This window comes from Gastrolobium bilobum, unplaced genomic scaffold (genome assembly GCF_033153095.1).
Source record: "Gastrolobium bilobum isolate Gb01-03AN ecotype WA unplaced genomic scaffold, APGP_CSIRO_Gbil_v1 utg12755, whole genome shotgun sequence".
Taxonomy (NCBI): domain Eukaryota; kingdom Viridiplantae; phylum Streptophyta; class Magnoliopsida; order Fabales; family Fabaceae; genus Gastrolobium; species Gastrolobium bilobum.
The window spans coordinates 13,760-41,518 of NW_026898765.1; the positions used below are offsets into that span (position 1 = coordinate 13,760).

At 39.9% G+C, this 27,759-nt stretch overlaps 1 protein-coding gene across 1 annotated transcript; it reads left to right on the top strand.

The window, feature by feature from the left end:
- Nucleotides 1–23,343: 23,343 nt before the first annotated feature.
- Nucleotides 23,344–25,926, top strand: LOC133283923 (2-oxoglutarate-dependent dioxygenase AOP3-like). Its single transcript, XM_061480853.1, has 3 exons — nt 23,344–23,717; nt 24,334–24,655; nt 25,684–25,926. The coding sequence occupies exons 1-3, from the start codon at nt 23,344–23,346 to the stop codon at nt 25,924–25,926; spliced, it is 939 nt and encodes a 312-aa protein (XP_061336837.1).
- The last annotated feature ends 1,833 nt before the right edge of the window (nt 25,927–27,759 follow it).

Genomic DNA, 27,759 nt, shown 5'->3' on the forward strand with positions numbered 1-27,759 from the left:
ATTTTAGAGTTAAACGAAGAGTGAAACTAATTAAACTAATACTGCTAGTTTAACTTAAGTGACAATATAAATAGAAAAGGAGAGCAAAATCCTAAGTTTTTTTTAAAGACTCGGCAGCTGAGTGTGGCAGCCATTTGGGGTTTTTTTTGGAGACTCAGTTTTCTCCCTTGAAAAGTCTCTAAAGCTTTCACCTTTCTCCTATTCTCCTCTATTGAAACACCACCCAACCATTAAAGCTCTAGTCTTGTTGAAGGAGAAACTATTGTTGAAGGATTTAGGTGTTTTCTCAACCTTTCATTTTTCTATTCTCAAAAGAATCCAAGATAAACTTAACTATCCCCTTTATAAATTCATAATTTTGAATATAATCTTTGTTGTATGTTACTGTTGATTCAGAACCCATGTTAACTTAAAATATATTCGGACACTGTCGCTACCTTTTCTCCTGTGCAAAGCCATTTGTTTGTCACTTGTTATCTATTGTTTTGTCAATTTACATGGCCATTTGCATCGAGTTGCGTGTTTACAAATTGAAAAGTCTGAACCTTTATGTAGCAAATCGGTCACTGTGTTAGTCGATGGATGTAAAGCCTCGTCTATGAATAAACTTTGGTCCAACTTGTTATATATATATATATATATATATATATATAGGGTCAGGATCATTTTACACCAGTATAAGTTACATTCTCAATTTTGTACATTGATTTCACTTATATATAAGGGCTCTAATTTTTTGGTAATGTGAGCCATTGGATACAAGTGGATCAATAGTCAAGATTGAGTGTAAAACTTCAAACTCTTACACCAGTGTAAGAATATCCTACCTTATATATATATATATATATATATATATATATATATATATATATGTTAACGTCATTAGCTTTCGATTACCCAGGGAGTTCTTTCATTTTCGATTACTATGCTTTCGTTTTATATATATATACACTGGCGGCGGACAAATTTTTTTTCTGTCTGCACATTTAATAGCGGGGGTTTGGGGCAGCGCTTTCGAATTTTTTTTTGTAAAAAAAATTAAATCAACTCTTGAACTCGCTCATAATCTAGTTGCTTCCATAATAAGCTGCAGGCAATAGTTTGACCAATTATTTCTCCCCTAAATCTTACCAATCTTCTAAAACAAATATGATAATATACTCCAGTACATCCATACATCATCATTCTATTTTATAGTGGTGAATAAGAAAGTCAACACTATCTGTACAGAAGGCAAGCATAATCACAGTAAAGGCCTCGTCTCTAGATATTAACTTATTTGAGAATGTCAGACCTGCAATCAATCCTTTCTTTTTATAAAAATGAAAAAGGAAACAAAGGATAAAAAGAGCATGGGAATGAGTACATGACACGGGAGAAAGAATAAGTTTTCTCTCTAATCAATTTGTGTTGCTACGTTATTTTAATCATCTCCGTATGTTACTACGTTGCTAACTAATATAAGAATAAATATCATTTTTGTCCCTAATAAAAAATTTGATTCACACTTTAGTCTATTATAAAAAAAAATTAGTCACCTGATCCATATGAAATTTAAAGTGAACCCATTTTAGTCTTTTTGAGAGACTAATGTAGGTCTTTTTTGAATTTATGAGGGACCACGATTTTAACTAAATTGATCCACTTTAAATTTTTTAGGGACCTCGAGACTAATTTTTTTTTTAAGGAACTAAAATGGGGACCATGTTTTTTGTTAAGAACTTAAAATGATATTTACTCTTAATATATATATTGAACTAAGAGACAAATACGCACCAGCAACCAAGAAAAAAAAAACTGAAGTTAAAATTTTTATGACCGCACTTGCAGGCATTTGCCCGCAAGTGGGTCCGCCACTATATATATATATATATATATATATATATATATATATATATATATATATATATATTTGGTTAAAGGGGCATACGGGTACAGGTAAGTTTTCGTGTTTTCGGTTTAACCATTGTGTGGTTCCACCATACCCCATGGGGGAATGGTTTATACGCAAGATGTGTTTACATGCTTTGATAATTGAAAATGTTGTTGAGCTTTATGTGCAATTGCTTATAATATGTATGTATTGTTCCACTTTGACGGTTAACCTGAGTATGTGGCGTCATACAAGACGATGACACTGTGGGTGGGTACAAGTGGCGTCTTGCATTAGTGTGGGTAATAGACGTATTCCAACATTTCTCTGGCCAGTAGATTAGTATTGACACACATGACATGATTATCTGCTGCATTGCACCATTTTGGAACTTATATTGCACATGTAACTGAGCTTGGGGTGGAAGATCCTTGAGGACCCCTTGTGTAAGAACCCGGACCGTTAATTAAGGAATTTAATTAATCAATTATGAGAAAATAGGAAATGATTCCATAATTGACCCTAATAATTATTATGAGGCTTTAATAATTATAGTAAATGAGTAATAATGTTGAAAGTCGCTTTTCGGAAGAAAAGTGCAGATACCGGTTCTGCTAGTCGGTATAAATGAGTACCGAAAACGTATCCCGAAAAATTAAAGTAAGTGTATGTTAATTACTAGAATAATATGTAGGACTTGTAAAACGAGTTTCAAGTCCAGATAATGAGAACTGGTGCTAGAAACCGGTACTGGCTTGGAAAAGCGCGTACCGAAAAGGTGCTCAGAAAATTATAAGAAAAATATGTTAATTCTTGGAAAAATGTGTAGTTTCAGATTCCAAAGTTTGGGATTAAAATGCTAAGCGTAGCAATTAAAGTTAATACTGTGTGTTTAATTGTTAAACCACTATTTAAGCCTTACTGGGCACTAAACCATAGGCCATATTACATCCTCTACGTGAGTGTGTGAGGGTGGCTGATCAGCTTGGCTGCTCCTTGGGGTTTCTTCTCCATTTTGGGTCTAAGACACTTCCTTTCTTGATTTTCTTCACACTTTCACTTGGGAGACACTTGGTGAGGGTGAGAGCTAGCTTTGGGACTCCATTGCTGGTCTTTTCTGAGTTGAGAGAGCTGCTGTGTGTGAGGTTTTGAGGCTGACTTGGGTTGGTTGTTTGTGGGAGCCTTTGTTTTGGCATTGTGAGGTCCAAGAAGCTTCCTTTGTGTTGAAAGGTCCAAGCTTGTTGATCCATTTTCGTGCACCTTGTTGAGTCAGTCTTGAGGGGCTGATTGTGAGCTCCAAAGAGCAACCTCTTCTTCTGTTTTGAGCTGGGGTATGTGTACCAACCTTTGAACTTGAGTTCCATGCTTTAAAAATGAAAGCTTGATGCATCTAAAGGCTGAAAGATGATAACTTGTTGTTGGGTAATGTTGAACACACCTAGAAATGCATGTTTAGGTGCTTAAAATCGGTAAAAAAAACCCAGCCTTGATGGATATCTTCACGAAATGCAGTTTCTGCATTTTGTCGTGAAATATCCGGATATCTGCCCGATGAATATCCGGATATGGGATTTGGATATCTGGATATTGTCCCGAGGAATATCTAGATATTCTGGGATTTCGAAGAACAGTAACTGTGCGGTGAGGACAGTAGGCTATTGGGGGTTTGTGGACCCTAGATTGATGAATTTGAACTTCTGTTTTAATTAAACTAAGTCGGAATCAAGTGATTAAGGGCTTATGGCTTGGTGAGAAGCCTTAAGACATAAAGCGTAATGAAAAGACATTGTCTTTAATGTTAATGGCAAGTTGGTAATGTTAATGGCATCATAATTGAAAAGAAAAAGTAATTCCACATTTTTAATTAAGCGCAGCTTAATACGATATTATGATAACATTGCCGGATATATACGGGGTGTTACATTTATGGTATCAGAGCAATGGTTCGAGGGAAAAGCCTGTATGTATTGCAATTGCTAGGTTGTTTGGTTGTGTCTGTCTTTGTGTTTACTCCGTCGAATTTTATTATGATGATGTATGTGTGATCACATTGCGTGGGCCTGATCAACTCATAATTTGTGTAACTTGTGCAGAGTCATGGTAAGGTCCCGGAGAACACGAGAGACTTCTGAGGATCAACCCGATCCTATCCTGACTGCATTGACTGAGATGCAGACGACTAGGTTAGCCGATCAGGAGGCCACTAGATTGGCCAACGCGGCAATGATGGAAGTTGTTCGCGAGGCGAACCGGATAGCCGCAGCTGAGGTTCATGAAGCGAACCGGAGGACCACTGAGGAAGTCCTTGAGGCGAACAGGATGGTGAACATGACGATGATGAGAGTCATGTTGGAGGAGATGAGAGTTGGTCCTGCTATTGGCCTGGCTCCACCACCGCCACCACCGCCACCGCCTCCACCTAGTGTTCAGGAGGAGAGCCATAGTCACATCGGCAGTGCTACTCATGCCGCTGAGACGGGGGAGCCCCTTGTGGGGATTGCTGAGGATCGTGATGTGATCGATCGCCGGCTGAATGCTTTCAGGAAGCATAAGCCACATCTGTTTGAGGGGTCTTTGGATCCTATTGCTGCTGCGAGATGGCTAAAGTCGCTGGACAAGATTTTTCGGGTTATGCAGTGTACAGACCCTCAGAAGCTGATGTTCTCGACCTACATGCTGGAGGGCGATGCCCATGAGTGGTGGATGCACACCTCTCGTGCTTTTGAGAGGCAGGGTCGTGTCATGACGTGGCCATTCTTTGAGGAGTGCTTTCTGGGCCGATACTTTCCCTATGATGCGCAGGAGAGGAAGCAGGGAGAGTTTGATCGTTTGGTACAGGGCTCGATGTCTGTGGATGAGTACCTGGCTAAGGTTAATGAGCTAGTGTAGTTTGCACACTTCCGAATGGTTCCTCCTACTCCGTTGTTTCTGGCAGCTAAGTTCCGCAGGTGACTTAGTGAGGTGATTGCTGAGCATCTTGCTGGTGCTGCTTCGAGGGACTTTGGTACACTGGTTCAGCAGTGTAAGGACATCGAGGATGTTTGCGTGGCAAGCAAGGCCAAGAGGGCCAAGGTTGAGGAGAGCAAGAGAACAAGTGGTTCCACTCCTGCTCCTACTTCTTGCAAGGACAGGAGGTTTGTTGATAAGGGCAAGGGAAAGCAGTTAGCGACTAGGCAGGCGCCTGGTCAGTTCAAGAGAGTTGTTTCACATCAGGGGAGTTCTGCTAGGCCTCCTACCACTCCGAGATGTTCGGGATGTGGGAAGGAGCATGTGGGACACTGTGCTACGGGACAGTTGTTGTGCTTCAAGTGTGGCAAGGAGGGCCACTTCTCTAGAGATTGTCCATCGTCGACGGCGAGAGCTGCAGCTGTTCAGGCAGTTCCTTTGCAGATGGTTCCAATGGCATCTTCTTCGGCACCTGCAGTGCCACCTTCTGTTGGGAGAGTGTATACACTGGATAGGCAACAGTCGGACCGCGCTCCGAACCTTGTCAGAGGTACTGTGTCTATTGGTGACTCTTTTGTTGATGCTATCTTTGACTCCGGGGCTACTCATTCGTTTGTTGCTACCCCGATTGCTTTGGGGCTTGAGTTGCCCAGTGCTGTGCTTTCTCCACCGTTGCGGGTGACTACCGCCACCGGAGAGACTTGTGATTCTACCACTGTACATCGCGATGTAGCGTTTCAGTGGGATGGCCGTGAGTTCTCGGTAGATCTGATAGGATTGCCGATGGCCAACCTTGAGATTATTCTGGGCATGGATTGGTTGTCTAGAAACTGTGCTTTGATTGATTGTTGTGCAAAGCGCATGGTGATGTCTCCGTGTGATTCCACAGCTAGTTCCTCGCCATACATTTCACTGCTGCAGGCCAGGAAAGCGTTGCGAGCAGGGGCATTGGGTTATGTCATGTTGGGTGGTTTGGTGAGTGGGACACAGGAGGATATCACTGGTATTCCTGTGGTGGGGGAGTTCCTGGAGGTGTTTCCTGAGGAGATCCCTGAGTTTCCACCGCAGCGGGAGATAGAGTTCTCTATTGACTTGTTGCCCGGTGTGGGGCCGATTTCTTTAGCTCCTTATCGGATGTCGCCACCGGAGTTGGCTGAGCTTAAGAAGCATATTGAGGATCTTTCGGCGAAAGATTTCATTAGACCGAGTGTGTCTCCTTGGGGAGCACCGATTATCTTTGTGAAGAAGAAGGACGGGACAATGCGATTGTGCACCGACTACAGGCAGTTGAACAAGGTGACAATCAAGAACAAGTATCCCCTTCCTCGGATTGATGATCCGTTGGATCAGCTCAGGGGTGCTTGTGTGTATTCCAAGATTGATCTCTGGTCCGGATACCATCAGATTCGGGTGAAGCCGGAGGATGTCCCGAAGACCGCGTTTCGTTCGAGATACGGTCATTTTGAGTATTTGGTGATTCCGTTTGGACTCACAAATGCGCCGGCAGTGTTCATGGATTACATGAACAGGATTTTCTAGCCGTATTTGGATCAGTTTGTGATTGTCTTCATTGATGATATTCCGATCTACTCCAAGACTGAGGAGGAGCATGCGGAGCATCTGAGGATAGTTCTGCAAGTGCTGAAGGAGAAAAAGCTTTATGCTAAACCTTCTAAGTGTGAGTTTTGGCTCAAATCAGTCAAGTTTCTGGGGCATGTGATTTCAGCAGATGGAGTTGTAGTGGATCCCAACAAGATTGAGGCCGTGTTGGATTGGGAGAGACCCAAGACAGCTACGGAGGTGAGGAGCTTCTTAGGTTTGGCATGTTACTATCGGAGGTTCATCAAGGGTTTTTCCACGATGGTTCTCCCTTTGACTCGCCTTACCCGAAAGGAGACTCCATTTGTGTGGACTCACGAGTGTGAGGCGTGCTTTCAGGAGTTGAAGGAGAGATTGACTTCTTCACCTGTGTTGATCCTTCCTGATCCTGAGGAGCAGTTTGAGCTTTACTGTGATGCTTCTGGAAAGGGGCTGGGCTGTGTGCTGATACAGTCTGGTAGAGCTGTTGCTTTTGCTTCGAGGCAGTTGAAGCCTCATGAGGAGAACTACCCGACTCATGATTTGGAGTTGGCTGCGATTGTGTTTGCTTTCAAGATTTGGAGGCATTATCTTTTTGGTTTGAGGTTTGTGGTGTTCAGTGACCACAAGAGTTTGAAGTATCTCTTTGACCAGAAGGAGTTGAACATGAGGCAGAGGAGATGGATGGAGTTCATAAAGGACTACGACTTTGAGCTAAGGTATCATCCTGGCAAGGCCAATGTGGTAGCTGATGCTTTGAGTCAGAAATCCAGTAGTTCATCCAGTTTGCTACTTGGTAACTTCGATGTGGTTGAGAAGTTCCGCCACTTGGCAGTGACCGCTCCATGTGTGAGCGTACTTCTCGGGTTGGAAGCATCAGATGTTGTGAACGAACTGCTAGAAAAGATTAAAGAGGCACAAGTTCAGAGAGAGTGTCTGGATTATGTGAGGAACCAAGACACACCTGTCTTGGAATGATGATGGATTGCTTTTGTTCCAGCGGAGGATTGTGGTTCCTCGAGGTCCGTTGACAGAAGAGGTTATGGCAGAAGGCCATAAGGGTCAGTTTTCTTTTCACCCTGGTGCTACTAAGATGTATCAAGACTTGAAGAAGAACTTCTGGTGGCCGGGCATGAAGAAAGATGTTGCTATCTTTGTGTCCAAGTGTTTGGTTTGCCAGAAAGTGAAGATTGAACACCAGAAGCCGTCTGGTAAACTTCAACCTCTTGAGATTCCAGAGTGGAAATGGGATAGCATTTCCATGGACTTCGTTGTGGGTCTGCCGAAGACTCAGGTTGGCTGTGACTCGATATGGGTCATTGTGGACAAACTGACGAAGTCTCCCCATTTTCTTCCAATGAAGGTGAGCTTCACTACAGAGCAGTTGGCCAAACTGTATGTTCGCGAGATTGTGAGGCTTCACGGGGTGCCCGTGAGTATCATCAGTGATAGGGACCCGAAGTTCACATCTCGGTTCTGGGAGGCGCTGCAGGGAGCTTTTGGTACACAGTTGAGATTGAGTACCGCCTATCACCCTCAGACTGATGGACAGACTGAGCGGACTATCCAGACCTTGGAGGACATGTTGCGGGCTTGCACGTTGGAGCAGGGCTCGGCATGGGATAGGTACCTTCCATTGGTAGAGTTTTCTTATAACAACAGTTTTCATGCTAGCCTGGGCATGGAACCCTACGAGGCGCTCTACGGTAGGAGGTGTCGTACACCTACCTGCTGGTCGGAGGTTGGGGATCGTGAGTGGTTTGGCTTGGACTTTGTCCCAGATACCACCCAGCAGACTAGATGATCAGGGAAAAGCTGAAGCAGGCTTAGAATCGTCAGAAGAGCTACTACGATGTCAAGCATCATCCACTTGAGTTCAATGAGGGTGAGCACGTGTTTGTGAGACTTTCACCTATCACCAGTGTTGGACGGGCACTCGGAGTGAGGAAGCTGAGCCCGCGGTTTATTGGGCCATACCAGATTCTTGGTAGAGTAGGACCTGTTGCCTACCGGCTTGCCTTGCCTCAAAACCTGGCCAACATCCACGACGTGTTTCACGTGTCTCAACTTCGGAGGTACATAGCAGATCCTTCGCACGTGGTGCAACCGGATGATGTGGAAGTTCTGGAGAACTTAAAGACTCTCGTCGGATCACTAAAGATTCTCGATCGTGGCGAGAAGCAGCTTAGGAGCAAGATCATTCCGATGGTCAAGGTGTAGTGGACCGGAAGGACTCCTGAGGAGTGTACTTGGGAGCGTGAGGACGAGCTTCTCCGACAATACCCCGAGTTTCGACCAGGTATGTTTCTGATTTTGAGGTCAAAATCCTAAAAAAGTGGGGTGAATGTAAGAACTCGCATCGTTAATTAAGGAATTTAATTAATCAATTATGAGAAAATAGGAAATGATTCCATAATTGACCCTAATAATTATTATGAGGCTTTAATAATTATAGTAAGTGAGTAATAATGCTGAAAGTCGCTTTTCGGAAGAAAAATGCAGATACCGGTTCTGCTAGTCGGTATAAATGAGTACCGAAAAAGTATCCTAGAAAATTAAAGTAAGTGCATGTTAGTTACTAGAATAATATGTAGGACTTGTAAAACGAGTTTCAAGTCCAGATAATGAGAACTAGTGCTAGAAACCGGTACTGGCTTGGAAAAGCGTGTACCGGAAAGGTGCTCACAAAATTATAAGAAAAATATGTTAATTCTTGGAAAAATGTGTAGTTTCAGATTCCAAAGTTTGGGATTAAAATGCTAGGCGTAGCAATTAAAGTTAATACTGTGTGTTTAATTATTAAACCACTATTTAAGCCTTAGTGGGCACTAAACCCTAGGCCATATTACATTCTCTACGTGAGTGTGTGAGGGTGGCTGATCAGCTGGCTGCTCCTTGGGGTTTCTTCTCCATTTTGGGTCTAAGACACTTCCTTTCATGATTTTCTTCACACTTTCAGTTGAGAGACACTTGGTGAGGGTGAGAGCTAGCTTTGGGACTCCATTGCTGGTCTTTTCTGAGTTGAGAGAGCTGCTGTGTGTGAGGTTTTGAGGCTGACTTGGGTTGGTTGTTTGTGGGAGCCTTTGTTTTGGCATTGTGAGGTCCAAGAAGCTTCCTTTGTGTTGAAAGGTCAAAGCTTGTTGATCCATTTTCGTGCACCTTGTTGAGTCAGTCTTGAGGGGCTGATTGTGAGCTCCAAAGAGCAACCTCTTCTTCTATTTTGAGCTGGGGTATGTGTACCAACCTTTGAACTTACTATGCTTTAAATATGAAAGCTTCATGCATCTAAAGGCTGAAAGATGATAACTTGTTGTTGGGTAATGTTGAACACACCTAGAAATGCATGTTTAAGTGCTTAAAATCGGTAAAAAAACCCAGCCTTGATGGATATCTTCACGAAATGTAGTTTCTGCATTCTGTCGTGAAATATTCGGATATCTGCCCGATGAATATCCGGATATGGGATTTGGATATCCGGATATTGGATATCCGGATATGGGATTCTGGATATCCGGATATGTGATATCCGGATATGGTCCCGAGGAATATCCGGATATTCTGGGATTTCAAAGAACAGTAGCTGTGCGGTGAGGACAGTAGGCTATTGGGGGTTTGTGGACCCTAGATTGATGAAGTTGAACTTCTGTTTTAATTAAACTAAGTCAGAATCAAGTGATTAAGGGCTTATGGCTTGGTGAGAAGCCTTAAGACATAAAGCGTAATGAAAAGGCGTTGTCTTTAAGTTATATGCTTGTGTTGCATTATTATTGATATAGTATTGGTCCATAACAGATTATGAATCTGCTGTGTTTGGACTTTGAGTTGTGGACTCTTGGCTTTTGGAGTTAGCTTGCAAGGTAATCTTTCGTGTCCTCGTTTTAGCCATGTTGTGGTTCCACCATGTCCCATGGGGGTATGGTTTATGCATGCTGTGTACATGCTTTTGGATATTTGATATGTTGATTGAACTTTACATGTAATGGCTTTTAATATGCATGTGTTGTTTCATCATGACGGGAAACCTGAGTATGTAGCGCCATACAAGACGGTGTACCGGGGTGAATGCAAGTGGTACTTGCGCGGTGTGTAGGTGATAGACGTATACCTGCACTGTCTCTAGCCAGTAGATTAGTATTGAGACACATGGCATGATTATCTGCTGCATTGCATTGTTTTAGAAATGATAAATGATAAACTGCTTTTGAACTTATATTGCACATGTAAGTGAGCTTGAGGTGGAAGATCCTTGAGGACTCACTGACTTACTGAGATTTCTAGATTAGAGATCTTACCCCACGTTTGGGGAATGCTTATTTCAGGATCAGGTAGTATGGGTACTGATGCCTCAGGCGGCAGGAGGCCGGAGCTTAGCTGATTATGTTTTACTGCTTATGTTAGCATGACTGGATTTGGATGCTGTTTATATTTTCCGCTATTTATGATATGTTGTTGTTGAGACTGATGTTGGGCATGTTGCCTATCTGAGTGAGCATGGGGATTGTCCTTGACACTTTCTGTTAGTACTTTTAGATTGGAGTTGTATAAACTGTTAGATGGTCCGGTCTACGTTGTTGTAGCTCTGTGACTAGAGCCACACTTATATTATCTATGTTACGAGGTATTTCAGTTTGCTGTTTTATTGCAATTACATACAGGAGATGTTTTATTAATTGATTATTAAGCAAGTTGGTTATGTTAATGGCATCATAATTGAAAAGAAAAAGTAATTCCGCATTTTTAATTAAGCGCAGCTTAATACGATATTATGATAATATTGCCGGATATATACGGGGTGTTACATTTATGGTATCAGAGCAATGATTCGAGGGAAAAGCTTGTATGTATTGCAATTGCTAGGTTGTTTGGTTGTGTCTGTCTTTGTGTTTACTCTGTCGAATTTTATTATGATGTTGTATGTGTGATCACATTGCGTGGGCCTGATCAACTCATAATTTGTGTAACTTGTGCAGAGTCATGGTAAGGTCCCGGAGAACACGAGAGACTTCTGAGGATCAACCCGATCCTATCCTGACTGCATTGGCTGAGATGCAGACGGCTAGGTTAGCCGATCAGGAGGCCACTAGATTGGCCAACGCGGCAATGATGGAAGTTGTTCACGAGGCGAAATTGGATAGCCACAGCTGAGGTTCATGAAGCGAACCGGAGGACCACTGAGGAAGTCCTCGAGGCGAACAGGATGGCGAACATGACGATGATGAGAGTCATGTTGGAGGAGATGAGAGCTGGTCCTGCTATTGGCGAGGCTCCACCACCACCGCCACCACTGCCACCGCCTCCACCTAGTGTTCAGGAGGAGAGCCATAGTCACATCGGCAGTGCTACTCATGCCGCTGAGACGGGGGAGCCCCTTGTGGGGATTGCTGAGGATCGTGATGTGATCGATCGCCGGCTGAATGCTTTCAGGAAGCATAAACCACCTGTGTTTGAGGCGTCTTTGGATCCTATTGCTGCTGCGAGATGGCTAGAGTCGCTGGACAAGATTTTTCGGGTTATGCAGTGTACAGACCCTCAGAAGCTGATGTTCTTGACCTACATGCTGGAGGGCGATGCCCATGAGTGGTGGACGCACACCTCTCGTGCTTTTGAGAGGCAGGGTCGTGTCATGACGTGGCCATTCTTTGAGGAGTGCTTTCTGGGCCGATACTTTCCCTATGATGCGCAGGAGAGTTTGATCGTTTGGTACAGGGCTCGATGTCTGTGGATGAGTACCTGACTAAGTTTAATGAGCTAGTGTAGTTTGCACACTTCCGGATGGTTCCTCCTACTCCGTTGTTTCTGGCAGCTAAGTTCCGCAGGGGACTTAGTGAGGTGATTGCTGAGCATCTTGCTGGTGCTGCTTCGAGGGACTTTGGTACACTGGTTCAGCAGTGTAAGGACATCGAGGATGTTTGCGTGGCAAGCAAGGCCAAGAGGGCCAAGGTTGAGGAGAGCAAGGGAACAAGTGGTTCCTCTCCTGCTCCTACTTCTTGCAAGGACAGGAGGTTTGCTGATAAGGGCAAGGGAAAGCAGTTAGCGACTAGGCAGGCGCCTGGTCAGTTCAAGAGAGTTGTTTCACATCAAGGGAGTTCTGCTAGGCCTCCTACCACTCCGAGATGTTCGGCGAAAGATTTTATTAGACCGAGTGTGTCTCCTTGGGGAGCACCGGTTATCTTTGTGAAGAAGAAGGACGGGACAATGCGATTGTGCACCGACTACAGGCAGTTGAACAAGGTGACAATCAAGAACAAGTATCCCCTTCCTCGGATTGATGATCTGTTGGATCAGCTCAGGGGTGCTTGTGTGTATTCCAAGATTGATCTCCGATCCGGATACCATCAGATTCGGGTGAAGCTGGAGGATGTCCCGAAGACCGCGTTTCGTTCGAGATACGGTCGTTTTGAGTATTTGGTGATTCCGTTTGGACTCACAAATGCGCCGGCAGTGTTCATGGATTACATGAATAGGATTTTCCAGCCGTATTTGGATCAGTTTGTGATTGTCTTCATTGATGATATTTCGATCTACTCCAAGACTGAGGAGGAGCATGCGGAGCATCTGAGGATAGTTCTGCAAGTGCTGAAGGAGAAAAAGCTTTATGCTAAACCTTCTAAGTGTGAGTTTTGGCTCAAATCAGTCAAGTTTCTGGGGCTTGTGATTTCGGCAGATGGAGTTGCAGTGGATCCCAACAAGATTGAGGCCGTGTTGGATTGGGAGAGACCCAAGACAGCTACGGAGGTGAGGAGCTTCTTAGGTTTGGCAGGTTACTATCAGAGGTTCATCAAGGGTTTTTCCACGATGGTTCTTGTTAGTATTTGGGTGTCCTAGAGACAATCTTATGATTAAATAAGGACATAGATGTAGACCTTTTTAATATTGTCGCAAATAAATAAAAGCACTCTTTATCTTGTTTCATAATTCTGTCTCGATATTAATGTTAATATATTATGAATAACTTGATAAACCCCGTGGAATAAAATAGGTATCTCTTGAGTATCTGTGATGAGATCACAATTATGAGGATTCAAGAATACCAGATGTTTATTCCTAATTTTATGTTCCTAGTCTAGAGATACTGAGAATGGGGTCAGTAATCTCGGGTAAGACTAGCACGACTTATCTACTTGTATATGGATACAAGGTATAGACCTCATGTGCTACAGATATGGAGATGTCTTAGCTAAAGTCGTGGGTGGACCTATAAGGGTATAGCTCGCACTGAACAGACCCACAAAGAGACTCTATGATGAACTCTCACAGAGAGTATCATTAGAGTAGTCTCTTTACATTTGGGTATGTTTTTCCTTAGACTAGAAGTTATTACCTAGACTGTGTTCTAGAAGACATGCTTTGATTGTGCACCTCGTCTGCCTGAAACATGGAGACTCATAGGTATACTGTTGGGCTTGTCCTGAAAGAACACAGGGCTAAGGTGAGAAGCTGAAGGAATTCGTCAAATCTCTGTGAGAGATTAGGTTATCTGTAAACCGGAGAAATCGGGATGACATTTACAGGGACTCGGCAATCTATGCATAGTAAAAGAGATCATGAGATGATCTGCCTTTAGAGTCTGTAAATTGAAGATTCCCTATTTCGAATAAAGCTTACCCTAAACCGCAGGGGTTGATACGCTTCCTTACCCTAGGTTTTATGGGAAGGTAACCGAGACGAAAGGAAATATATACAGCAACCAAATATGTGCAATAGGATGATCAAGTCACTAATCTAACTAGTTCTGGGGCAACAAAGCATTGCTAGTGCTCTGTGTTGTCATTAGATGAGTTGTGGGCTTATTGGGCCCAAGCTCATTTATGTCAGTGGCTATGTTGGACCTAATGGGTCACACACTAACACCTAATTGTCTAGATGCTCTAGCATTAATGGTATTGGGCCTAACAATTGTTATTAGCCCAAGAAGTAGTTTGGAACTCCACAGATAGGGTGGAGGGCGCATGGATCTAAGTAATGAGCTTGGATAGTCCAAGACATTACTAATTAATTTAATTAGTTAAATTAATTATCAAATGTTTAAATTTTGAATTTTGAATTTGAAATTTGAATTTTGAATTTTGAATTTTGAATTTGAATTTTGAAATTTGAATTTTGAATTTTGAATTTGAAATTTGAAATTTGAAATTTGAATTTTGAATTTTGAAATTTGAATTTGAATTTTGAAATTTGAATTTGAATTTAAAATTTAAATGTTTGAAAGTTTGAATTCAAATGTTTGAAATTTGAATTTGAATTGGCTATGAAAAGTTGTTTCATAACAAAAGGATAAGATGAGATCTTGTTGGAACATATCAAGAGGAAATCTTTTGGACATAATCTAAGAAGATTTGGGGTGCTGATTTGGCTGTTGGTTAGTCATCAGAATCAGCTCCAGAAGATATGATCTGTTGGGAGAATATTTGAGTGATTTGATTCAAGTTTGAATGCAACTACTCAAATGTATCTGGTCATTATTTAGGCTATATGGGGCGCACCATATAACTGATTATATGATGATTTATGATCAGATATTTGATTAGGTTTTGAACCTAATATATCATAAAGATATGATAGGATGTTGTTGGCAAGATTTGATGAGATTTGATTTGCAACAAATCCTATTCTCTCTCTCTTTGATGGAGCGCCCTTTCGGAAGGGATTTTTATTGATTAAAAATCTGATTTGTTTTTAACAAATAGGCTCCACTTGTGCGCCTCTATATATATGTTCCTTCTAGGGTTTTTAGAAAACCAACCAAGCCATTCTCTTCTCCTCTCCTGCGCCACTTTTGTGAAGTTTTCACATTAAAAGCTTTATCTTTCAAACACTTTTACCTAGCCTTTCTCTTCACACAGTGTGCGCTTAGCAAGCCTCATTGTAGTGATCACTTGGCGGTTTCACAAGAAGGAGTTCTTGCACCTAGACGCAGTGGGTGGTGTGGATCAACGTTAGAGGGTCTGAACCCTTCAGACCTACCTTGATCATCACGAGTTTTCACGAACAAGGTAACATCATGCTTTCCTAAAGCATGATCTTGAATGCATGTGTGTTCCGCAATGAAATTTTTTTGTTTTTCCCTCCAGCATGCATCGGCCTTCAAGACCATTTCCAACTTTCAGTTCTCCCTTTGACTCGCCTTACCCGAAAGGAGACTCCATTTGTGTGGACTCATGAGTGTGAGGCGTGCTTTCAGGAGTTGAAGGAGAGATTGACTTCTTCACCTATGTTGATCCTTCCTGATCCTGAGGAGCAGTCTGAGCTTTACTGTGATGCTTCTGGAAAGGGGCTGGGCTGTGTGCTGATACAGTCTGGTAGAGCTGTTGCTTTTGCTTCGAGGCAGTTGAAGCTTCATGAGGAGAACTACCCGACTCATAATTTGGAGTTGGCTGCGATTGTGTTTGCTTTCAAGATTTGGAGGCATTATCTTTTTGGTTTGAGGTTTGTGGTGTTCAGTGACCACAAGAGTTTGAAGTATCTCTTCGACCAGAAGGAGTTGAACATGAGGCAGAGGAGATGGATGGAGTTCATAAAGGACTACGACTTTGAGCTAAGGTATCATCCTGGCAAGGCCAATGTGGTAGCTGATGCTTTGAGTCGGAAATCCAGTAGTTCATCCAGTTTGCTACTTGGTAACTTCGATGTGGTTGAGAAGTTCCGCCACTTGGCAGTGACCGCTCCGTGTGCGAGCGTACTTCTCAGGTTGGAAGCATCAGATGTTGTGAACGAACTGCTAGAAAAGATTAAAGAGGCACAAGTTCAGAGAGAGTGTCTGGATTATGTGAAGAACCAAGACGGTGTGTCTTGGAATGATGATGGATTGCTTTTGTTCCAGCGGAGGATTGTGGTTCCTCAAGGTCCGTTGACAGAAGAGGTTATGGCAGAAGGCCATAAGGGTCAGTTTTCTTTTCACCCTGGTGCTACTAAGATGTATCAAGACTTGAAGAAGAACTTCTGGTGGCTGGGCATGAAGAAAGATGTTGCTATCTTTGTGTCCAAGTGTTTGGTTTTCCAGAAAGTGAAGATTGAACACCAGAAGCCATCTGGTAAACTTCAACCTCTTGAGATTCCAGAGTGGAAATGGGATAGCATTTCCATGGACTTCGTTGTGGATCTGCCGAAGACTCAGGTTGGCTGTGACTCGATATGGGTCATTGTAGACAGACTGACAAAGTCTGCCCATTTTCTTCCAATGAAGGAGAGCTTCACTACAGAGCAGTTGGCCAAACTGTATGTTCGCGAGATTGTCAGGCTTCACGGGGTGCCCGTGAGTATCATCAGTGATAGGGACTCGAAGTTCACATCTCGGTTCTGGGAGGCGTTGCAGGGAGCTTTTGGTACATAGTTGAGATTGAGTACCGCCTATCATCCTCAGACTGATGGACAGACTGAGCGGACTATCCAGACCTTGGAGGACATGTTGCGGGCTTGCACGTTGGAGCAGGGCTCGACATGGGATAGGTACCTTCCATTGGTAGATTTTTCTTATAACAACAGTTTTCATGCTAGCCTGGGCATGGCACCCTACGAGGCGGTCTACGGTAGGAGGTGTCGTACACCTACCTGCTGGTCGGAGGTTGGGGATCGTGAGTTGTTTGGCTTGGACTTTGTCCAAGATACCACCCTGCAGATCCAGATGATCAGGGAAAAGCTGAAGCAGGCTTAGAATCGTCAGAAGAGCTACTACAATGTCAAGCATCGTCCACTTGAGTTCAATGAGGGTGAGCACGTGTTTGTGAGACTTTCACCTGTCACCGGTGTTGGACGGGCACTCGGAGTGAGGAAGCTGAGCCCGCGGTTTATTGGGCCATACCAGATTCTTGGTAGAGTAGGACTTGTTGCCTACCGACTTGCCTTGCCTCCGAAGCTGGCCAACATCCACAACGTGTTTCACGTGTCTCAACTTCGGAGGTACATAGCAGATCCTTCGCACGTGGTGCAACCAGATGATGTGGAAGTTCTGGAGAACTTAAAGACTTTCGTCGGACCACTAAAGATTCTCGATCGTGGCGAGAAGCAGCTGAGGAGCAAAATCATTCCGATGGTCAAAGTGCAGTGGACCGGAAGGACTCCTGAGGAGTGTACTTGGGAGCGTGAGGACGAGTTTCTCCGGCAGTACCCCGAGTTTCGACCAGGTATGTTTTTGATTTTGAGGTCAAAATCCTAAAAAGGTGTGGTGAATGTAAGAACCCGCACCGTTAATTAAGGAATTTAATTAATCAATTATGAGAAAATAGGAAATGATTCCATAATTGACCCTAATAATTATTATGAGGATTTAATAATTATAGTAAGTGAGTAATAATGCTGAAAGTCGTTTTTCGGAAGAAAAGTGCAGATACTGGTTCTGCTAGTCGGTATAAATGAGTATCGAAAAAGTATCCCGGAAAATTAAAGTAAGAGCATGTTAATTACTAGAATAATATGTAGGACTTGTAAAACGAGTTTCAAGTCCAGATAATGAGAACTGGTGCTAGAAACTGGTACTGGCTTGGAAAAGCGCGTACCAGAAAGGTGCTCAGAAAATTATAAGAAAAATATGTTAATTCTTGGAAAAATGTGTAGTTTCAGATTCCAAAGTTTGGGATTAAAATGCTAAGCGTAGCAATTAAAGTTAATACTGTGTGTTTAATTGTTAAACCACTATTTAAGCCTTACTGGGCACTAAACCCTAGGCCATATTACATTCTCTACGTGAGTGTGTGAGGGTGGTTGATCAGCTTGGCTGCTCCTTGGGGTTTCTTCTCCATTTTGGGTCCAAGACACTTCCTTTCTTGATTTTCTTCACACTTTCACTTGGGAGACACTTGGTGAGGGTGAGAGCTAGCTTTGGGACTCCATTGCTGGTCTTTTCTGAGTTGAGAGAGCTGCTGTGTGTGAGGTTTTGAGGCTGACTTTGGTTGGTTGTTTGTGGGAGCCTTTGATTTGGCATTGTGATGTCCAAGAAGCTTCCTTTGTGTTGAAAGGTCCAAGCTTGTTGATCCATTTTCGTGCACCTTGTTGAGTCAGTCTTGAGGGGATGATTGTGAGCTCCAAAGAGCAACCTCTTCTTCTGTTTTGAGCTGGGGTACGTGTACCAACCTTTGAACTTGAGTTCCATGCTTTAAGAATGAAAGCTCTAAAGGCTGAAAGATGATAACTTGTTGTTGGGTAATGTTGAACACACCTAGAAATGCATGTTTAGGTGCTTAAAATCGGTAAAAAACCCAGCCTTGATGGATATCTTCACGAAATGCAGTTTCTGCATTCTATCGTGAAATATCCGGATATCTGCCCGATGAATATCCGGATATGTGATATCCGGATATGGGATTTGGATATCCGGATATGGGATTCTGGATATCCGGATATGTGAAATCCGGATATGGTCCCGAGGAATATCCGGATATTCTGGGATTTCGAAGAATAGTAGTTGTGCGGTGAGGACAGTAGGCTATTGGGGGTTTGTGGACCCTAGATTGATGAAGTTGAACTTCTGTTTTAATTAAACTAAGTCAGAATCAAGTGATTAAAGACTTATGGCTTGGTGAGAAGCCTTAAGACATAAAGCGTAATGAAAAGGCGTTGTCTTTAAGTTATATGCTTGTGTTGCATTATTATTGATATAGTATTGGTCCATAACAGATTGTGAATCTGCTGTGTTTGGACTTTGAGCTGTGGACTCTTGGCTTTTGGAGTTAGCTTGCAAGGTAAGCTTTCGTGTCCTCGGTTTAGCCATGTTGTGGTTCCACCATGTCCCATGGGGGTATGGTTTATGCATGTTGTGTACATGCTTTTGGATATTTGATATGTTGATTGAACTTTACATGTAATGGCTTTTAATATGCATGTGTTGTTTCATCTTGACGGGAAACCTGAGTATGTAGCGCCATACAAGACGGTGTACCGGGGTGAATGCAAGTGGTACTTGCACGGTGTGTAGGTGATAGACGTATACCTGCACTGTCTCTGGCCAGTAGATTAGTATTGACACACATGGCATGATTATCTGCTGCATTGCATTGTTTTAGAAATGATAAATGATAAACTGCTTTTGAACTTATATTGCACATGTAAGTGAGCTTGGGGTGGAAGATCCTTGAAGACTCACTGACTTACTGAGATTTCTAGATTAGAGATCTTACCCCACGTTTGGGGAATGCTTATTTCAGGATCAGGTAGTATGGGTACTGATGCCTCAGGCGGCAGGAGGCCGGAGCTTAGTTGATTATGTTTTACTGCTTATGTTAGCATGACTGGATTTGGATGCTGTTTATGTTTTCCGCTATTTATGATATGTTGTTGTTGAGACTGATGTTGGGCATGTTTCCTTATCTGAGTGAGCATGGGGATTGTCCATGACACTTTCTGTTAGTACTTTTAGATTGGAGTTTTATAAACTGTTAGATGGTCCGGTCTACGTTGTTGTAGCTCCGTGACTAGAGCCACACTTATATTATCTATGTTACGAGGTATTTCAGTTAGCTGTTTTATTGCAATTACATACAGGCGATGTTTTATTAAATGATTATTAAGCAAGTTGGTAATGTTAATGGCATCATAATTTAAAAGAAAAAGTAATTCCGCATTTTTAATTAAGCGAAGCTTAATACGATATTATGATAACATTGCCGGATATATACGGGGTGTTACACCTTGCCTTACTGAGATTTCTGTTTAGAGATCTCACCCCACGTTTGGGGCGCTTATTTCAGGTTCAGGTAACCCAGGAGTTGAGACCTCTAGCGGCAGGAGGCCGGAGCTTAGCTGATATTTCTGCCTATGCTATTTATGTTTGGATGCTGGATGATATTTGTTGTTGTTATGCTATTAGTTTCATGTTATGGAATTTGAGCTGAGACTCTGTTGATTATGTTGCTTTTTGGTGAGAATGGGGATTGTGCATGCCACATTGACTTGACTTTATGTTTTTAGTTGATTCGAGTTGTATAATTGTATTAGGATTATGTCCGGACTACGTGTTGTAGATCTGTGACTTAGATACTCACTTATTTATTCATGAGGTATTTTCAGTTAGCTGTCTTTTGCAATTTACATACAGGCGATGCTTTTATGAAATTGATTAAGTAATTAACTTGGCTAAGTTAATGACGTCATATTTGAAAAGTAAAAAGTTATTCCGCATATTTTAATTAAGTGTGGCTTAATACGATGACATATTAACAAACCAGGTTAACACAGGGTGTTACACCATTCAACCAGCGGGTGCATTGAGCTTCGCTACCAGATGAAGGATGAGACCAATGTTGCACGGACACGGACACGGGACACGACACGACACGCCGATACATAAATTCTAAAAATTGTTAAATTTCGACACGTTAGGACACGTTTTAATATTAAATAATATTTGTAATATATATAGTATAATTTTTATTTAATACATATAATCATTCATCATAAATCATATAATCAATAAAATAATATATTTGCATTAAAAAGAGAGGCAAAAAGGAAATATTAAACCACATAAAATTAATGATTCCTAATTAATTATCTTTATTTTCTAACTCCGATTTCATTTAATTGAATATTATTTAGTTGAATGATTCGTCAACTAGGTGTCTTATTATTAATTAAAAATTTGAATTCTATCCTTTCGAAATCAATACTGATAGTAATTATAGTAACTTTTTAATTTAAATATTAAATAAAAAAATGTATTTGAAAAGACAAATGGAGTGTTTTAAAGGCTATTTAGTGAAGTAGATAGATAGGATAATTGGTGTTGGAAGATTGGGATTGGTTGGAAATCTATTACCTTGAATCTGATTGGTTTGTTGCCTGCATGTCTTAGCCGTTGGGAATTGGGATAGCTTGTTTGGAATGCTATAATATTCTCTGCGTTAATTTTCTTCAAAGACCCTCATTTTGAATTTTACTTTTCTAATAACAAAGGGTCGGATATTTTTTATTTCCCCCAACTTCATCTTCGCTCCAGTCAAGTATCTTCGCTCCTAATCCTATCTCCAGCTTCATCTTCTACACTGACTTCATCTCCTACAGTGGCTTCATCTTTTTCGTTACATCGGTCCACTTGGAAGTCACACGGATTCAAGTGATTCATCCACCATGTTCGTTTAACTCTTACATTATAATATTGCTCATTCCATTTCATTTCTCTCTAAACTCCAAAATCTCCGGTAGAGTTTCGATGAATACACGATTTTTTTTTTTTTTTAACTTTTCCATTTTACATTTTTGCCCTTTGACCGTGTCGGACACGGTCAAAATCGGGTGTCGAGATAGTCAACGTGTCCTGAAATATTGACTACGTGTCGGAGCGTGTCCGTGTCCAACACGTATTTTTTTAAAAAAATAACGTGTCCGTGGTTTATAGGATGAGACTAATCTCCATTTGAGGACAGAGGCACGTTCTCTGGCCTTCAAAGATTTTCTAAGAATTTGCTTGAGACAAGGTTTGAACCCCTGACCCAAGAAAATCCTTGTAAACTCAGTTGCCAACTGAACTACCCTTTGGAGTTGATATAGAAGAGCCTTTACTTGCAAGTTCAGTGTATAGAATAGTGAATGAAACATTTAAAGAAAAGAAAAATTATGTAAAAAAAAGCCTTTACCAATAAGTGGACGTTTGTAATATGACATAGAGCTCTTATTTGGTTTTAAAGATCGGATAAGGTATTCTACCTATCTTTTTTTCATTCTTATCTTATCTATCTATTTATAATATTGTTAGATCAGAAACTCAAGAGGAGAGAGAAATAATAAAGATTAGTTAACATCCTGATCTAACAGTATTGGAGAGCAATAGGTAAGGTAGACATGAAAAAAAGGTTGGTAAAATAACTTTACCTATAAAAATATATTTGGTTGAGTTATTTTTTTAAAACAAAATAATGAAGTGAGAAAATTTTATAAGTGGTTTGAATGAAACATATATACCGTCAAGCACGTGGATCAATTAATAAGAGGTTATTCGTATAGAGTTTTGCCGGTTGCAATCGATAATATAAAAAATTTAAAAGATATATCCTTCTTCTGAAATTACACTTATATATATTGGATTTTTTTAAAGGATATAACATTGTGTCATTTTAGATCTTAACCATTGATTTTCGTCAATCAATCATTATAATTTATTGGGTCAAACTTATTAAATTTTATAAGTGGTTTGAATGAAACATATATACCGTCAAGCACGTGGATCAATTGATAAGAGGTTATTCGAATAGAGTTTTGCCAGCTGCAATCGATAATATAAAAAATTTAAAAGATATATCCTTCTCCTGAAATTACACTTATATATATTGGATTCTTTTAAAGGATATAACATTGTGTCATTTTAGATCTTAACCATTGATTTCTGTCAATCAATCATTATAATTTATTGGGTCAAACTTATTATTAATTTTATTAAATAATTAATAATAAGTTTGACCTAATAAATTTGATCCAATAAATTATAACTATTGATTGACAGAAATCAACAGTTAAAATTTAAAATTACACAACGTTATATCTTTAAAATGACAAATATTTTTCTATATATATAATATTCATAATTAAAGATTTTATAATTTCCTGTTTTCGAAACAATTCTCATTAATTGTATGATAAAAAAATAAAATTCAAATTTAAAAATAGGGTAAAGAATTTCTCAAGTTAATCGAGATAAGTTATCTCCAGTGAGTCCAAAACGACGTCGTTTTGGGACGAAAATTAAGGTGTTTTTGTAATTATAATATATTGCAGGATTATTTTAGTCTTTATCATTATAATTTTTTAATCTTATAATCTCAAAACAACATCATTTTGAGCTTACAGCAAATAATTTTATCTCCAGTCTTAAAAATATTGTATAAACATGGAGGACGCCTCTACTTCCTCCTGGCTCCGCTATTGGGCTAATAAATAAGTATTTTCAAGAAAATTCTTATGGTTATATATATGAATCAATCGGGCTCTTGATAGCATACATCTAACGCGTCAAGAACAAAATCATGGGAACCCAAAACCAGTCTCAGCTACCACTTATAGACTTCACTAACGAAAATCTGAAGCCTGGTACTGATACTTGGGTTTCATCTTGTCAATTAGTGCGTAGTGCGCTTGAAGATCATGGGTGTTTCCTAGTACTCTATGATAAGGTTGATTCAGTGATTTACAACTCTGTTTATTCAGCAATGGAAAAATTATTTGACCTCTCAACTGAAACAAAAAGCAAGAAGACCACCGAAAAGCCAATATATAGTTACGCTCCGCGAATATCTGAGCTTCCTTTATATGAATCTGTGGGTATCATGAATCCACTGAACATAGAGGATTGTCAGAAATTCAGTTATATTATGTGGCCAGAAGGAAATGATCATTTCTGGTAATTTTATTTTTTTTGCTAAAATTCATTTTTGGTAATTAACTATACCCAATCCTGAATACTAATCCACGGGGAGAGCACGAGCACTGATAAAGTTATTTTTTGTGACTGAAAGGTCATGGATTTAAATTCAATAAACAATTTCTTTGCAAATATGCAAGAGTAAAACTATTTATAAAAATTGCCTTTCACCCCAGGTTTGTTTGTCGAGGTTTAATGATGAGTGATTTTTATTCTTATTATATATATGTAGGATCATTTTATACTGACTTAAATTTCATTCTCAATCTTGGCTGTTAATCTTTTTTATATCTAATTAATGACTCTAATTTGTTAGATATGTGAGTTGTTAATCTCTTATTGCTGGAGAGAAATTATCTGCAGCTGACACATGTTGTAGATAACTTCTCTTTTATACAGTTGAAGAGATATATATCCCATAAATTAATAGATAAGATTTGATATAAGTTTTTTTTTTTTTTTTGAGGGGCTAAACAAACTTCTTATTCTTATTCCATTCCAGTATAAGAATAAAATGTCCCTACATATATTTTTATATGTATGTAGATATATTGACCGTGTGTACACTTACCTTTGATTTTTGTTCTCTGAATAGTGAAAGTGTCAATTCCTATGCAAAGCAACTAGTAGAATTGGACCATATTGTGAAGAAAATGCTATTTGAGAGCTATGGACTGGAGAGGAAGAAATTTGAGTCTTTACTTGAATCAACTGATTATGTGCTCCGAGGGTACAAATACAAAACACCCCAAGTGGGTGAGAGTAACTTAGGGGTGGCTCCTCATTGTGATAAAACCTTCTTTACTATATTGAATCAGAAGGTTGAAGGCTTGGGAGCCAAATTGAAGGATGGGGAATGGTTTGAGGTGGATGTTTCACCCTCCTTGTATTTGGTTATGGGAGGTGATGCTATAAAGGTGAGTAACTTTTGTTCTATCTTATTGTAAAAGGAAAATTAAACCTGACCTCTCATGATGTTAGTATTAATTACACTGACACTTTCTTGTTTGAAAAATTATACCAACCTCTCTTACTGTCTTGTTTATAAGTTATGAGGACTTTTGTGTATGCTCTATAATTACATAAAAGTAGGCAGGATATGCGTAATTTTTAAAAATCAAAAGAGTGTCGAATTGTATGACGAATACATAAAAAGCGAAAGTTAATTTTAATTTTATGAACTAGAGATATATCTTAGTGTAATTAGTATTAACATGTAGGAGAAATTTAATTATTACAATTGTGAAATATGTCAAACAATCCATTTCATGTCTCATAACAGATCCCTAGTGTCTCAGAAACTAAAATCATGTGAAATTTGGCATAAATTTTTTTATTTAAACCAAAATGTGGACAAAAGACATTTTTGTAATATAAGTAGTGATTTACATTTTATACTTGATAGAAAGAATAAAAGATTAAAGCATTCTACTTCTACACGGATGTAAGTGTTCCACACAATCTCAGTTATTGATCCCACTTATATTTATCTATCCTAATATAATAGTTAAATGAGTTGTTAGATATGCATTGAGAATCAATAGCAAAGATTGAGTTTGTGTAGGTTAATTTTAGTTCAAAAAATTACCGTCGTTAGATGTATCTCAATGGCCAAAATTGAGTATAAAACTTTGAGTAAATACCCTTTTTGGTCCTCAGCAAGTTTCATGATGCTCGCTTTAGTCCCTAGCAAATAAAAAGGCTCATCGTGGTCCTTAAGAAATTCAAAATGAATCCATTTTAAAAGGACTAAAATTGATCCATTTTGAATTTTTTAAGGACCACAATACGCCTTTTTATTTGCTAGGGACTAAAGTGGGCATCGCGAAATTTGCTGAAGACCAAAAATGTATTTACTCTAAAACTTTTTACACTTATATCGATGTAACTGTAAGTTGATCGTGATTTTGTATGTAAAAGCAAAACTTCAAACTTCATGATGCAGGTTTGGAGTAACGACAGGATACCCGCTTGTGAACACGGAGTCTTCATAAAATCGAAGATAGAGAGATCCTCAATGGGACTACTTTCATATGCTGGTAAGATAATGGAACCACCGGAGGAGCTAGTTGATGAGGAGCACCCTCTACGTTATAAAACATTTGACCATTATGGATACCTCCGTTTCGTTTTTTCCGAAGAAGCCAAAAAATCTGCTTCTCCGATCAAAGCATATTGTGGTATTTGAGACATACATATTGTGATGTTAATTCAGTTATTGTCTTGTTCCTATGGTAAGTATGGAAGAAGTTGTAGGTTTGATTTGGTGATTGTCCTATCTAGTGCTATGTTTGTGTAATCAATCTTACCAGCGTTTGGTGGATGAATGTTACAGAGTTTAAATAAAATGGGCAGTAGATGTTGATGAAACGTAAGAAATAAATTGAGTAGAAAAAAATATGTATCTATTTTCATTATAATAAATAATACATGCGGTTTGTACTACTGTCCTATTAATTTTACTGATTGGACTCCACACTTGTGAAGAATTTTATTTTATTTTATTTTGTATATATCTACCAATTCATTGATTATTTCACAAATCCGGTTCGAATACTGACGAATCCATTATATAAGGGGTCTTTCTCAAGACCATTTTCTCCAATCTGAATGAGAACAAGTTTCTTATCACTTGAACTAATAGTTATTGGTTGGAAGAGTTCTTTAGGTTATCAAGATTTTGTGCCTGATTGAAACTTTCCAGTGATTAAATTGAACATATCCATGACTTCCAAATTACCTGAGTTGATGAGTACTCAACTTTGTCAAACATGATAAGCTTCATTTCTAGTTTACAAAGCTTATGAGCAAGCGAATGGCAAAGAAATCGCCAATTCTTATGTTGACTTAATTTTGGAATTCCATGTTAATTCTTATGCTTAGGATGCATTTTTGCAAGCTTGACTATATGGCTTATTCTATGCCTACGTTCTAAAAGTGAGCGACCTGAGTATATGGAAATTAAAAGAGGGAAAATCTTTAACTCAATACATTTTCTCTCAAATCCTGGCCAGATCTCCCAAATCAGTATAATTGTGTCCATAAAGTGGACAAAAGTAACTAACGTTTACAAATCAATATTAATAATGTCACGATCCAATTTCGAGTTATGACCGACACACAAACTATTATCAAATAGCCTAGCAAGACTAACTATCTTAACAATAGATTTAACAATAAAAACTCAAATCACAACATATATAAGGTTTATTAAGGGCCCGTTTGTATTCACTTTTTTTAAAAGTCCTTTTTATCACTTTCTTATTTTAAAAGTATTTTTTATAAAAGTTACAGCTATTTAGATTTTTAAAACAATATTTGATTTTTGAAAAAAATATTTGACTTTTGACTTCTGCTTTTTTGAGAAGCTAAAATTTTTAGCTTCCGAAAAAAGTAAATTTTTGGCTTTTTTTTATGACTTCTGCTTTTTTTAAAAGCAGGCATCCAAACAGACTTTTTTCGAGAAGTGCTTTTTTTTCTTAAAAAAAGCAGCTTTTGAACAAAAAAAAGCTCATCCAAACGGGCTCTAAGTTACAACACAAACTGCTTGTAGAAATAATGGAGTGTTCTGCTTGAGTGGCAGAGATATCTAACCAGAGGTTAGCTAGTTGATGTTGGATCTGGTGCTTTCTCTAGATACCTATGGATTAGGTATCTTGGAGGCAGCGAATCACGACACACAATATAGCGGCTTTAGCCAAGAGGGGGTGTGTGTGTGTGTTGTGTGATTGCATGAAATAGGTTAAAAAGAGATCAGACATACCTGTGGTCTTTAGCTCCTATTTATAGAGCTTACCTTTGGGCTTGGGTCGTCTGGGTCTCCCAAGGATATGGGCCTTGCTCAAGTCCACAACAGTTGCCCCACAGCTCGGTAGGCTGATAGATCATGGTGCCGGGATGTACGAGTTATCTGCTCTCATGCAGATATTTGTCTCGGATTTATTTTTGCCCTGGTTTACTCAAAGCTCCTCCTCTGGTTTGACCAGGAAGGCCATAGCCGAGATACTCCAGCTGATCCTGG